The sequence below is a fragment of the Halichoerus grypus genome, chromosome 2 (assembly GCF_964656455.1).
Source record: "Halichoerus grypus chromosome 2, mHalGry1.hap1.1, whole genome shotgun sequence".
In the NCBI taxonomy this organism is placed as follows: Eukaryota; Metazoa; Chordata; class Mammalia; order Carnivora; family Phocidae; genus Halichoerus; species Halichoerus grypus.
This window is the reverse complement of record NC_135713.1, coordinates 183,843,419-183,856,120: the sequence shown is the minus strand read 5'-3', so window position 1 is coordinate 183,856,120 and position 12,702 is coordinate 183,843,419. Positions and strand designations below refer to the sequence as shown.

Here is a 12,702-nt window from a genome sequence, read left to right as displayed (position 1 = left end):
AGAAGTGCCGTGCTGCTTAGGAGGCCAAAACGAAAGAAGATGGGCTCAGTCCGTTAATATTTGATTTTAATAATACTTGTTATGTCTGAACAGTCGGCAATGCACAAAGAAAAAAAGTCTTCAGTGAATGTTTACACACAGTGTGAACACATGCTTTGAATATGCAGTGGAGGAGGGGTGAATTCACAGTTAACAAAGCTAAAAAAAAAGTCCTTGTTATAAATTACACAAAGCATATAAAAATATTTCTCTGAATGCATAGATTAAGACTTTAAACTCACCTACCATCAACTGTGCAGGCTCATCCCACCGCCAGACGCAGGAGTCAGTTGACTACAGAAGACTTGAGAAAGGAGAAGAGAAGCCCACGGAGGACTCAGCCCTCCCCTGAGATGCCCAGCCCCTCCCTCGCCCGCGTCTCTGGCTCCAACCTCCGTCTCTAAATTCCGTCTCTAAGCCGGGGGGCGGGGGGAATGCCCTGGAGCGACTCCTCCATAGGCCACCTCCGGGCTGGGGACCTCCACTGCCTGAGTCTCTATTGATCTAGATGGCTGGAAGAGTTTTTACCCCAGTGATTTAGACAAAAATTAATACTGGACTTATTTCCTCCGGGATACAACTAGCCTTCGTGTTATCAGTAAATTGTAACTTTTCCCAAAGGGAAGGAAAAAAGGTTAGTAGGTCTAGGTAAACTAGCTTCTGATTGGTTGAAACACAAGGGAGGTTTCCTTTCAAGCACTTCAGAGAAGGGATAATAAGTAACCTTTACTCAGTGATGCAAACACTGTACAAGGGTGAGTAAGTCACCATCTGTAACTGGTGGGATACGGTTAAGTCACCGGACGGAGTGACTCCACGAAGCTGGCCTTGAAAACACCTCAACCTCAGCTCAGCACCGCGCAGCAGCAGAAGGCCATGGGCTCAGCACAACATTCTCCTCCACTGACAGCTTCTGCGTGTTCTCGCTCAGTCATCGCAGTGTTCCAGTAAAATTAACACAGTTAGGAAGTTCAGTTTCTTTGGAAACTATAGGCACTATGGGGAAAAAGCTTCTTAAGACAGCAGGGACGCTCTTCAACAGCCAGCTTCGAACCCCTGCCCTCCTGTTTGTCTAAGTGTGCTCGTTCTTATTTCTAAAGTTACGCTGTTTGTCTCAACAAGACAGTGGCTCTTTGAACATTAATGACACGGAAGGAAAGGAAAAGAATTCTTGAATGCGCTCTTTAAAAACATTCGTATGCCATGCTCAAGAGTTTAATCAGGTGTCTTCCAGAACAAAGCCTGGGAAACTCACAACTGGCTTTGTTAAGTGGACTGGTGGTGGTAGTCGGGGAGCCCTAAGATCAAACAATTTGTTTATACAAAAAGCAACAGATTTCAGAGTTGTGTAAAAATCCTAATAATTTCAAAATAACTTTTATCTTTGATACAAAAATAAAGATGCTAACTCCTTTAGCTCAGTTTCCTACAATAACCTTTAAAAGAGCAACAGATTCGGTTTCAAAAATTGCTTTTCATTTCTAGTGGGAAATAAAAGTGGAGAACACGGGCCGGCAATGTTTGTGCTCTTCTCAGACGGTGCAATTAAACATGGAGAGGACAGGAATCGCTTCGGAGATTTAAAAGGGTGGGAAAAAAAAAAAAGCGTTGCTCTTTTGGAAGGCATCAGAGAGCCCTCTAGTGGCCACAGAGTTAATGCAGCGATGACTGTCCAGGCAATGGGGGACTAGAGACAGAGAAGCAGGCTTGGGTGCTCACAAAGGAGAAAGGGGGGAGGAGGGGCAGCTCTTTTGGTTAACAGCATACTTACAACTAGGTAACTGTATTCTTAAATACTTTGAACCTGAGTAACATTTATAAATATGGTATGTGAAACCTCACAGCCACTATTCACACTAAAATTCTTTTGCCCAGTACCTGTGCTTTCCCCAATTTCCTCGGTCACCAGCTCCTGCTTCAGGAGAGGCGGGGGGGCGGGAGCGGGCGACACCAAGAGAGCATGTCCGCCCTGCAGGTGCACGGCCCGCAGGAGTGGCTGCACACAGGCTCCGCGCTCTCCACATCTGCTCGGACAGCTCACTGACACGGGGCACACGGAACAGTGCGTTCAGAACGGCCGGCTTCTGCCTCTCCAGACCATTTCTCAGCTGTTCACAGCTTCAAGCAATAGGTTTATTGTGCACCAAGAGGCTTGGAAGAGTGGCACCGCTGCTGGGGAGGGGGGGTCAGGGGCTTCCTACCTTGGCAGAACGATGTTAGTGTATACTACACAGTGGCGCCCAAGGCATTTCGATCCATGGCTTGTCCTTGGCCCAGAGGGGATGTGCACTGCCACAATACTCAGCAGTAAAAGTCCCTGCTGCCTTAGTAAGTCAGTTTGGAGGCTCTCCTGTTGTAGCAGGGTCTTTCAGTCAGTGCGGATGCAGCATTTCTGAACAGAAAATTGTTCTCACTTATCATTAGAACCAGTTCCAGCTCCTGGAAGTCTTGGAGTCGAGCAACGTCTTTGTCCTAAAACAAAATAGGTTGAACACATTAAGGGGAGTAACTTGTCTCTATATGTTTGGTGTGTTGTGTCGATACCAGTATCTCAGCTCATTTTAAAGCGAGGAAGAAAAAGAAGAAGGAGGAGAAGCAGGAGGAGGAGGAGAAGAGGAGGAGGAGGAGGAGGAGGAAGTGGGGGAGAGTGGGAGAAGGGGGGGAGGAGAAGAAGAGGAGGAGGAAGAAGAAGAGGAAGAGGGGAGGGGGAGGAGAAGAGGAAGAGGAAGAAGAAGAGGAGGAGGAGGATTGGGAAGAGGAGGAGGAGAAGAGGAGGAGGAAGAGGAGGAAGAAAATCCCGGTGGCAGGCTGTCAGAGTGACAGTGCAGGACAGTCCCCCGGGGCGTGAGCTGGGTTGGCACAGAGGCGGAAGGAAGCCCTTAACAGCTGCTGCTCCAGGATGCGCACCCCCTGAAGCAAGAGGCCATTCAGATCCATTTTCCCCAGGTGCCCTGAGAAGCCATGGATTCTGGGAGGACCACACATGTATCCATATAGAATTGCCCTATCATTTAACCTGGTTCTTAACACAGGCCATCTGATAATGCACTGAAGTGATCCTTACATATCACTACACAAACAACCAAAAATAGGTACATGTGAATGGTAATTCAGAACATTCTCTCTGGTATCCTACAACTTTCAAAAATGTCATGTCCCTGTAGACGCAGGAGAGGGAAGAAAGCTCAATGACAATGTCTGGAAAACCACCCTTTGCTCCTTTTCTAGTCTCTTTTCGGTTCCCTACTATGATTCATACAGCCAAGGAGGAAGCTGGGTATTTTCCAAATGCAAAAAGCCACCAACCACTCATGCTTAACCGACCTTTCTTACCTTTCTTACCAGAGTATTGGGTAACTTTCTGATCTTCTCCACTTGATCTGGATTCACACCCAGCTCACAGCAACTCACTCTGAGCAATTCTTGATAGGTGAGCTCCTGTCGGTCCAGTTCAATTTCAATGAAATCATTTTCTCGAAGAGATGGGTTCTGAATCCTCACCTTGAGTACCAGCTCTAGAAATAAAGAGGGAGAAACATTAATGGATGGGGCCTGCACCGCCAGCCGATGTAATTTAAGATCTTTTCCAGAAGACGGGTCTACATAATCATGCCCTGTGCCGAAGGCCTGCACGACGCCCCCCCCCCCCCCCCGCTGCCGCCCCGAGAAAACCCAGCCCTGTCAGCAGGGTTAGCTCAGCCCCACTTCTGGCTCTGCTAACGCTTTCCTGCACTGTCTTCCCTACATCGAAGACTGGGGTTCACAAAGTAAAAGGGAGGTGTGTCAGGGGGAGACAACCATCCAGTGTGCAGAAGGACGATTTACTCCTGCTGCTGGAGCTGAGGAGGTAAAGGTGTATGAGCGGGTTTGGGTATCAAACCACATATGAGCAGGGCAGGGGAAGAGAGATGAAAGGAAGGCACAGGCAAGGTATGGGATAGGAGTGACTCCAAAAGGACTTAATAACTGTGAATCTATGAATCCAAAGGTATCTGTGAATGATGAAATTCCTTGTAATAAACACAGTAAGACAGCAGAAAGATAAGCTACTAATAAAAAAGACAGTCTAACTGTGATCTGAATGCAGTATACCTCAGCACGGGAGGAATCTGGGCTTTGGGAGTAAATAAGCACTATTATTCAAGGGTCTGGGATCTAAGCCGTCTGCCCCTAAATTCTGAGCCTGGCTGCCAAGATGGCCCACGCCAAGCACCTACGTGGGTTTGGGGGTTCTGCTTTGCTCCTTACATATGAATCCCTCATGGCACCCCTAGGCCAAGGTTATCAGCACCTAAATATATTTCTTTCCTGGCTCTGTCCTCCATGCAGACCTAGAAGACATGACACAGCTGGAGTCTTAAGTGTACGCAGTGTCCACAGCCCTGTGTCTGACCACCACTCTCCGCCAGAAAGAACCAGAACTTGGAGAAACGGCTGCCTCCGGGGCTGCGGCTGGGAACATTACACTGGGAGCCTGGACCTTCTTGTAGCACCAGAAAGTAAGGACACGCTCCAAGAATGATGGGACATGTCCAAGTGACATGAGAACTGGCTTGAAGGGGCTCCTTCTGGACTGGTGTAATTTGAACATCAAGATGATGACAGTAATGAGCTATAACCTAAGGTAAAGAATCTACGAATTAATACTAATATAAAGTATGGAGGAGAAGGGAAGGTCCTTCTTTACAGCAGAATAGCAACTAGTATGGGGCGCCTGGGTGGCTCAGTTGGTTAAGCGACTGCCTTCGGCTCAGGTCATGATCCTGGAGTCCCTGGATCGAGTCCCGCATCGGGCTCCCTGTTCGGCAGGGAGTCTGCTTCTCCCTCTGACCCTCCCCCCTCTCATGTACTCGCTCTCTCTCATTCTCTCTCTCTCAAATAAATAAATAAAATCTTTAAAAAAAAAAAAAAAAAAGAATAGCAACTAGTATGTAGAGAAAGATGGGGGATCACATTCTACACAATACCTGGCCTGGACTCTTCAAAACTATTGAGGTCCAAAATGATAGAGAAAGGCTGAGGAACCTTCCAAGTGAAAGGAAAACGGAACAATAGGATAACCAAATGCAACGGGTGACCCCGGGCGGAGGGGGCAGGGGGGCAGGGGGCAGGGGGGAAGGAGCGCACAGAGCTGCAGAGGGCACCATGGAGATAATTGACAACATCTAAATGTGGCCTGGAATAGAGAATGGTATTATAGCAAGGTTCCATTTCCTAAATGTGATCACTGGACTGTGGTTATGTAAGAGACCATCCTTGTTCTTGGAAAATACACACTTAACTATTTCAAAAGGGCAGAAGGTAAACAATTTGTGAATCTGAGTAAAGACAGCTCCTCATACTAGTCTGGCAAAATTTCCGTAAGTCTGTGATTAGAGTCTCAATATACACATAAAGCCCACGCGCCCACCCTACTCCTCTCCGCCCCCCCACCGCACCCCTCCACCCCCCCCACAACCAGGAAGTGCATCACTTGACCCCTGGACACAGGCTGCCCTGCAGCGGCAGCTGCTTCCCACCGCAGGCTTACCTTGCATATTAAATGGAAATGCCCCCGTGAAGAAGAACGGCTGGAATGCTGGCGTCGGTCCTGCATATGTCCCATTTTGAGGCTCCAGAGACACTGGTGGCTTGGCCGGGACAGAAGAGAGCAGTGAGCGGCTCTGACTCACTGGTGGCTGACAGACAGGACCCGGTTTTGTGCTTTCCGGTGTTCGGAGGATGGCAGAGGGGGCAGACACGTCCCTGTTCTGAACCAGTGCCAAAGAGGTGTGGTCCCGTGGAAAGACCCCGGCCAGGGGAGGCTCCCCCGTGGGGAGCAAGGGAGGAGAGCCATCCACAGGGGGCGATGCCGGAGGTGTGGAGGGGCCCCCGTTCTGTAGCTGGCCTGGATCCTCTGCCGCAGGGGTGTAGATGAAAGGGAAGGCTGGGTTGGCCAAATAGTTGGGAACAAAGGGCAGTTCTGACTCCTTCTTCAGCTGGGGGAGGCTGTCGGCACCATCATCTTCTTCCACTTACAAAGAAGAAAACGAGTAACATTTACACAGCCCTTTAAAAATCACCAGGAAGAGAGTGTCTTGTGAAAGCCAGTGTCCTTTGGTAAGTGACATATTTTGTTCAGTGTTTACTGCCTCTTCCAATCAGAAGAGCAAAGAGCGTTCCATTAGGTTTATGATCACCATTTTTATCACCTTAAATTTTACAGATTAAAAAAATAAAACCTGGGGGCGCCTAGGTGGCTCAGGTGGTTAAGCGTCTGCCTTCAGCTCAGGTCATGATCCCAGGGTCCTGGGATCGAGCCCCACGTCTGGCTCCTGGCTCAGCGGGGAGCCTGCTTCTCCCTCTCCCTCCGCCTCTCTCCTGCTCATGCTCTCTCTCTCTGTATCTCTTTGTCTCAAATGAATAAATAAAATCTTAAAAAAATAATAAAAATAAATAAATAATAAATTTTAAAAAATAAAACCTGATAATGCCGACTTGTCTGGAAACCACGTGGAATTACTATCTTGGCACAGTAATATTACCTTTGCTTTTAAAAACAGATTTGTGGTTTGACTGGCATCAAGAATGTGGCCAATAACACCACAAGTCTCAAATTAGTTTGACAAAATCAAAGGTTGCCCCCAAACACAGACTCACCTCCCATGATCTTCCTGATTTCTCTCCTTGATGTCAATTGCACTGGCATTTCTCCTTTTGTCGTAAGAATCTCTTTGTCAGCTCCTGATTGTAATAAGTAAGAGACCACCTGACCATGATTGCGCTTACATGCCCAGTGTAAACAGGTCCTGTCCCAAGAAAAGGAAAAAAGAGTGAGTTAAAAGAGGAGAGGTGGTTTGGGATTTCAAATTCCACGTGCTAATCAAGAAATATATGCAAGCCCATTAAGAGTTCAGCTAGATTGGGCACCTGGGTGGCTCAGTCGTTAAGCGTCTGCCTTCGGCTCGGGTCATGATCCTGGGGTCCTGGGATCGAGCCCCGTATTGGGCTCCCTGCTCAGTGAGAAGCTTGCTTCTCCCTCTCCCACTCCCCCTGCTTGTGTTCCCTCTCTCTCTCTGTGTCTCTGTCAAATAAATAAATAAAATCTTAAAAAAAAAAAAAAGAGTTCAACCTAGAACCAGGAAGCCAGGCTGGCAACCTCAACTTTCCTTTTCAGAAAGCAGGTGATCAAAATGTTTAGTATGCTTAAAATTTATTTCTCAATTTCATTCTGGGCCCTTGGGAAAAACCAGTTTATTCTAGGGGCTTTCATTTCAATGTCTTCCACGAAGCTGGCTGGCTGGCTGGCTAACTCTAATGGTACTGCTGAGTGGTCTTCCATCAGTAATGCTCATTAGATTGTCCCAGTCTCTTTAAAATGTTTTTATAGTGTCACATTCCTTTTTAGGGACAATGGCAACTTGCTTCATATGCACTAAATGACACATGAAGATTAAATATTATCAGGCTAATAATCATCTACAGCTCACTCTGCTGCTAAAATTATTATTGCTATAGATATTCCCAGCTAAATCTCAGCTGCTCCCTCTTTTCCTTTTCCTTTTCTTTCCTTCACACACACACACACACACACACACACACACACACACACAAGGTTTTGAATTTCCATTTTTTAAAAAGTTGGCTTCTCTAGTTCTCTCCATAAGGCTCATCTGCTTAAATGTACGGCGCTGCACACAGACTTTAATCCCTAAGGCACTTTAAAAATGTACACCAATGACCAAAATTTTCAAGAACAAACTCTTCTAACATATTAGACTCATTTAAGTAAAACTAATTATTTACCATTGTACACATAGGAAAGGATTATGCATACTCTGAAGGGCTATTATTTTAACACTGCATAGAAATATAATTAGCATGCTAGTTAAAAACTCCATCTTAACAGAAATGAAAGGATTCAGAGTTACTAAATTCATCCCCAGTTGCCAAAGCTGAATGATATTAAAGAAGGAAAATATTTTTTCCTCTCCGTTCTGAAATGCCCTCAATCACCAATTCTCTAATTGAACAGAGGTAAATATCTTCAGAGCTTATAGCCAAATACAATACGGTAAAGAACAGAACAATATGTTCAGTAGTGAGGGGTAGGTCACTAACCTGGAAGTGTACCTATCCAGAAAGTTCCTTTGGTTCAAGGGAGACATCGATTTGCCCTGGCCTCCTAAATATTTCTGACTTACAGAAAGCGAGCTTGGCTGGCTGTCTGGGAGCCACTCCACTGATATTTCAGAGTGATATCCTGCACTATTATTCATTAGAATTAGATTATCTGGGTACTTTTAAGATATTCTCTATGAAGAAAAGATTGTCAATTTGGGAGAAATAAGGGAAGAGGCTCAATCTTGGCTCCTGAAATACAAGCTCATGAAGATAAGGAAGTGTCTGCTTGGACATACAGGTACTTAATCACCGAACAAATGAACCAAGAACAAGGTGGACATTGCTCGGAGTGGAAGAATCCAATACATCCTTGATTGTGGGCAAACTGCAGCAGAGAGAGAGAGAGAGAGAGAGAGAGAGAGAGTGTGTGTGTGTAGCACAGGCTTGAAAAGTGAATAATTATAATGATAAGCGAGCATTCAAAAATGAATGGAGCATGATGAGAAAAATATGTTTCCTTTTGGAAATAAAGTACTCACTTGCTGGTAGTAAATCACTTGTTCATGACAAGCTTGAGACTGAAGAAGCTAATTTACTGCCAGTGGGTCTGAGACACTCTGGGAAAACCAACTAGCTAAAGCATCACCATATAAAGTGGGGTTAAGTCAACATGGCATGATCCTCACAACCCCGTGCCCTGAGTGATAATCATTTACAGCCCAGACCTGTGTGGTTCTGGACAGCCATAACTCAGCCAGGGAGTATTTTCAACTTCTTCACGAGCCATTATACTTGTTCCTTAAAGCCAAGAGGTATGCACACACTTGAATTACAATTGATGTGGGAACTCTATCTCTGAACTTCAACTCTTTAGGCTTTAAATTTGCAGTCAGAATATCTGGTTAGTCCGGGGAAGTATTTCAGACCAGAAGCACTGGCCATCATTCATCTGTGCTGAAACTGTGGTTCTTGAGCAACTACAAATTGAAAGCAGTAATCTTTCTGCTTTTCTATGCTAGAGACTATGTTTTTTGAGGGTAACATTTATATCCATTACCCATCACACTGCTTAATAAGAAGAAAACAATAGTTAACACAGATATAATGCTTTTTACATGGGGGGACACTGTTCTAAAGGCTTCACATATATTAGCTCATTCGATCTCTGAACAACCCATGAGTTAAGTGCTGTTATCAACATTCCCCCCATTTTCCAGAAGAGGAAATAGAGGCAGTCAGCAAATAAATGAGCCAAACAGTACCCTAGGTGGTAGTGAAGCGTTACAGGGATGATAAAACAAGGGAAGGGACTAGGGAGTGCCAGAGGCAGGGGAGGAGCAAGGTGCCATTTTAAATCGAGGGCCGAGGAGAGGCTCACCGAGGTGGCATCTACGCTAATACCTGAAGGAGGTGAGGGAGCAAAAGCACAAATTACTTAATCTTGCTGGGCCTCAGTTTCCTCATCTGTAAAATGGAGAGAGGAACATCGATGTTCTGGAGTAGACTTAGAGGGAAGAAAAAACACAAAGGCCTTGCATCAGGGCCATGCCTGGTGTTTCAGGAAAAGCCAGCAGGCCAGGGGAGCAGAATGAGGGGAGCAAGGGGGCAAATCCAGAGATGAGGCATAGAGGTAAGGAGAGAGGACAGTGCAGACAGGAAGTAGAAACTCTAGGACCACAGGCTTTTACTCAGAGAGGGATGGTGGCCATTAGAGTGTTCTGAGCAGAGTGAAACGATCCGACTTATGACTTAGTTTTACGTCAGGATCCCTTTGGCTGCTGCGCCAAGAAAAGACTGCAGGGTATTAAGGGTGGAACCAAGGAGACGAGTTGGGGGGCCGCAGCAAGAATCCGGGCAACAGGATGATGGTGGCTGGGTACCAGAGGGGTAGAGGTAAAGCTAGTGAGAAATGGTCTGATTTACCACAGCTGTAGGTAAAGCTGGCAGAATTAGCCGACTGGCTGGATGTGGAATATGAGGGAAAGACAGGAGGCAAGGAGGGCACTAAGAGTTCTGGCCTGAGCACCTCAGACGCCAAGCTGAGTAGGACTCAGAGGAGCAGGCCTGGGGGATGAGGGGAGATCAGGAATGCAACCTTGAACCTCCAACATGAGGTGCCTAATAGACAGCCTCCCTGACTGATGAGCAGCCTCTTCAGGTTGCTTCAGATTCAACGACTATAGACCGAGCCTACTTTGGGGCAGGCATCGTAGTTAGGAAAGTAGGGTCTGGAGTCAGATGCTGGCTTCCTTTCTAGTAAATTCTATGACCTGGGGGAAATTACTTAATCTTGCTGGGCCTCAGTTTCCTCATCTGTAAAACGGAGAGAGGAACATCGATGTTCTGGAGTAGTTGTGAATGAGATAATGAGGCAAAGCTCTTAGAGCCTTGTTTATGTCACAAACTCGGTAAATGTTAGCGATTCATACTATGCTTCATATCCTTCAGTGGTCACAACACTCTTTTCAAACAACTGGAAAATGAAGTGACTCAGGCAAGGTGGTATTAGCTAAAGCAGGAAGGGAGAAGAACCTGCGGGAAAGACCAGGCTCCTTCTTCTACACAACACTGCCTCCCACTGCCAAAACAGTGAGTCACCGTTTGTGAACCACAGAGCAACGCTCAGAGAAAGTACACACAGAACAGGAAGCTTGTTTGCAAACACTTTTAAGGGAAAAACAAAACAGAAAGGCAGTAGCTACTGTTTCCTGGCCTTCTGGACAGCTATCCAGGCTGTTTTCTTTAGGAGGTAGATAACTTCGTGAGGGAGTCAGAAAACCATTGGGGTTGTGGTCCCAGCTATCATATCAATAGCTGTGTGACCTAGGGTTAGTCACTGTGGTTGGACCCATCCATCTCCAATGTCCCTCTCAGTTCCAAAATGTATGATTCCATTTTAAAAAATAAAATCTTTCCAAGCTCACTTTAAGTCTAAGCTAGCAAAACAGGCGGGTTAAGCATTCCTTGGATCAAATAAAAATTTAAGTGTGAAGAGGACAGAATAACACCACATTCGGGAACTTGACACTAAAGATTTGACCAGCAAATGCTAAAATGAGACTCCCTATTTAATTGGGAAGGGCTCAGTCTGCAGGCAGGCATCTAGAGTCTTGATTCAAATTCTGTATTTAAGATTGTAATAAAAAAATAAAGCAAAAACACTCCATGGGATAAACGAGGAAGTCTTCCCTCAACAGGCAGCCGTAGGCAGCAGCAAATCACTGGGGCAGTGAGACAACAGAGAGACAGAATAGTGATGCAAGTGATATTTTTTTTTCCCCCGGTCTTGGGAAATTGCTAATTTATAAGATTCGTATTTGCTCGGTTGCTTATGCTTTTTGCTCTGCACAGGTGTGTTCTCCAGAAGCTCCTAGGGCAAAATAATTCAACACTCGAACTGGGGTGAGCTCCATACGAGCTTGCGTGATCAATTCGTAGCCGCCAGGGTTCCGGCCCCAGCGAGCCAGGGTGGGGGGTGCGGGGCTCGGCGGGGCGGGAGGGGGGCCAGGGCTCGGGTGGGCGCTGCCCCGGGAGGACCACGTGGGCGGGGATCGGGGCAGGCCGCGCTCCCGACGGCACGGCGCAGGGAGGGGGAGGGCCCGGACTGGCCTGGCGAGCGCCCGGCCTCTGAGGCCCCGGCGCCGGGCCACGCCTCGGCGGGCGTCCGCGGGCAGCGCCGGGCCTCGGTCGCGGGCGCCCGCCCCGCGCCCCGGGCCCCGGCCGGCTGCTCTGACCTAGGCCTCCCCCGCTCCCCACTTACCAGCCGTTGACCTCATTTTGGGAGTTCACATCCACCCCGCTCTCCACCAGTTTCTGCACCTCCCGAATGTCCCCCAAGGCCGCGGCCTCCCGCAGCCTCTCCTGCTGCTCCTTCTGCTCTAGGAGAGCGCTCATCTTCCCCTCGGGCCCAGGCCCCCGCCCGCCCTGCCCCGCCCGCCCTGCCCCGGGCCCGTCAGCGCCGCCGCCGCCGCGGCCCGCTCCCCGCCATGGGGAGAGCGCGGGGCTCGCCCGCCCTGCTCGCGCCCGGCCCGGGGCTGCTGCTCCCGCCCGCCGCCGCCCGCCGCTCCCCGGCTGCGCCCGGCCGCAGGCCCCAGCCCCCGCCCCGGCCGCGCCTCCCGCGGGCCGACTCCGGGGGACCCTATTCGGAGTGACAACCCTGACCCAGATACTTTCCGTTCCTACCCTCGGCCCAGGCGCCCGGCTGGCTGTTTATGTAACTGCCGCACGACGTGATCCGCCGTGATTCATGGACTATTTTTAGACCTCCCCGCCCGGCAGCTTCAGGGGAGGAGGACAGACGCATGGAAAGAGAAGAAAGCATCGCTGAGAGCCAGAAAAGCCTTATCCTCTGGCGCAGGCTGTTTACCAGGCATCCAAAATAATTGGTGTTTCTTCACCACCACCCCCCAAGTCTGTTTGGCTCTTTTTCCTTATCTGAGCCAACGCTTGCCCAGCAGGATGGGGGGAACGGGCTGAAAACGATCCTACTATTATATGCCCATAATTGCAGAGGCAGATTGCACTGTTCTTTCTTCTCTTGACAGTGCTTGGGACCATCCG

At 48.2% G+C, this 12,702-nt stretch overlaps 1 protein-coding gene across 2 annotated transcripts; it reads right to left on the bottom strand.

Annotated features, from left to right (window-relative positions):
* Positions 1-49: 49 nt before the first annotated feature.
* ANKRD40 (ankyrin repeat domain 40) lies at positions 50-12,082 on the bottom strand. Of its 2 annotated transcripts, none has more exons than XM_036076319.2 (5): positions 11,903-12,082; positions 6,679-6,827; positions 5,570-6,052; positions 3,382-3,554; positions 50-2,511 (listed from the first exon to the last, which is right to left on the bottom strand). In XM_036076319.2, the coding sequence occupies exons 1-5, from the start codon at positions 12,034-12,036 to the stop codon at positions 2,365-2,367; spliced, it is 1,086 nt and encodes a 361-aa protein (XP_035932212.2). In that variant the 5' UTR covers positions 12,037-12,082; the 3' UTR covers positions 50-2,364. The 2 variants fall into 2 exon arrangements, with proteins under 2 accessions (XP_035932212.2, XP_035932210.2); XM_036076317.2 differs by having other exon boundaries at positions 3,373-3,554; positions 11,903-12,081.
* Positions 12,083-12,702: the final 620 nt, after the last annotated feature.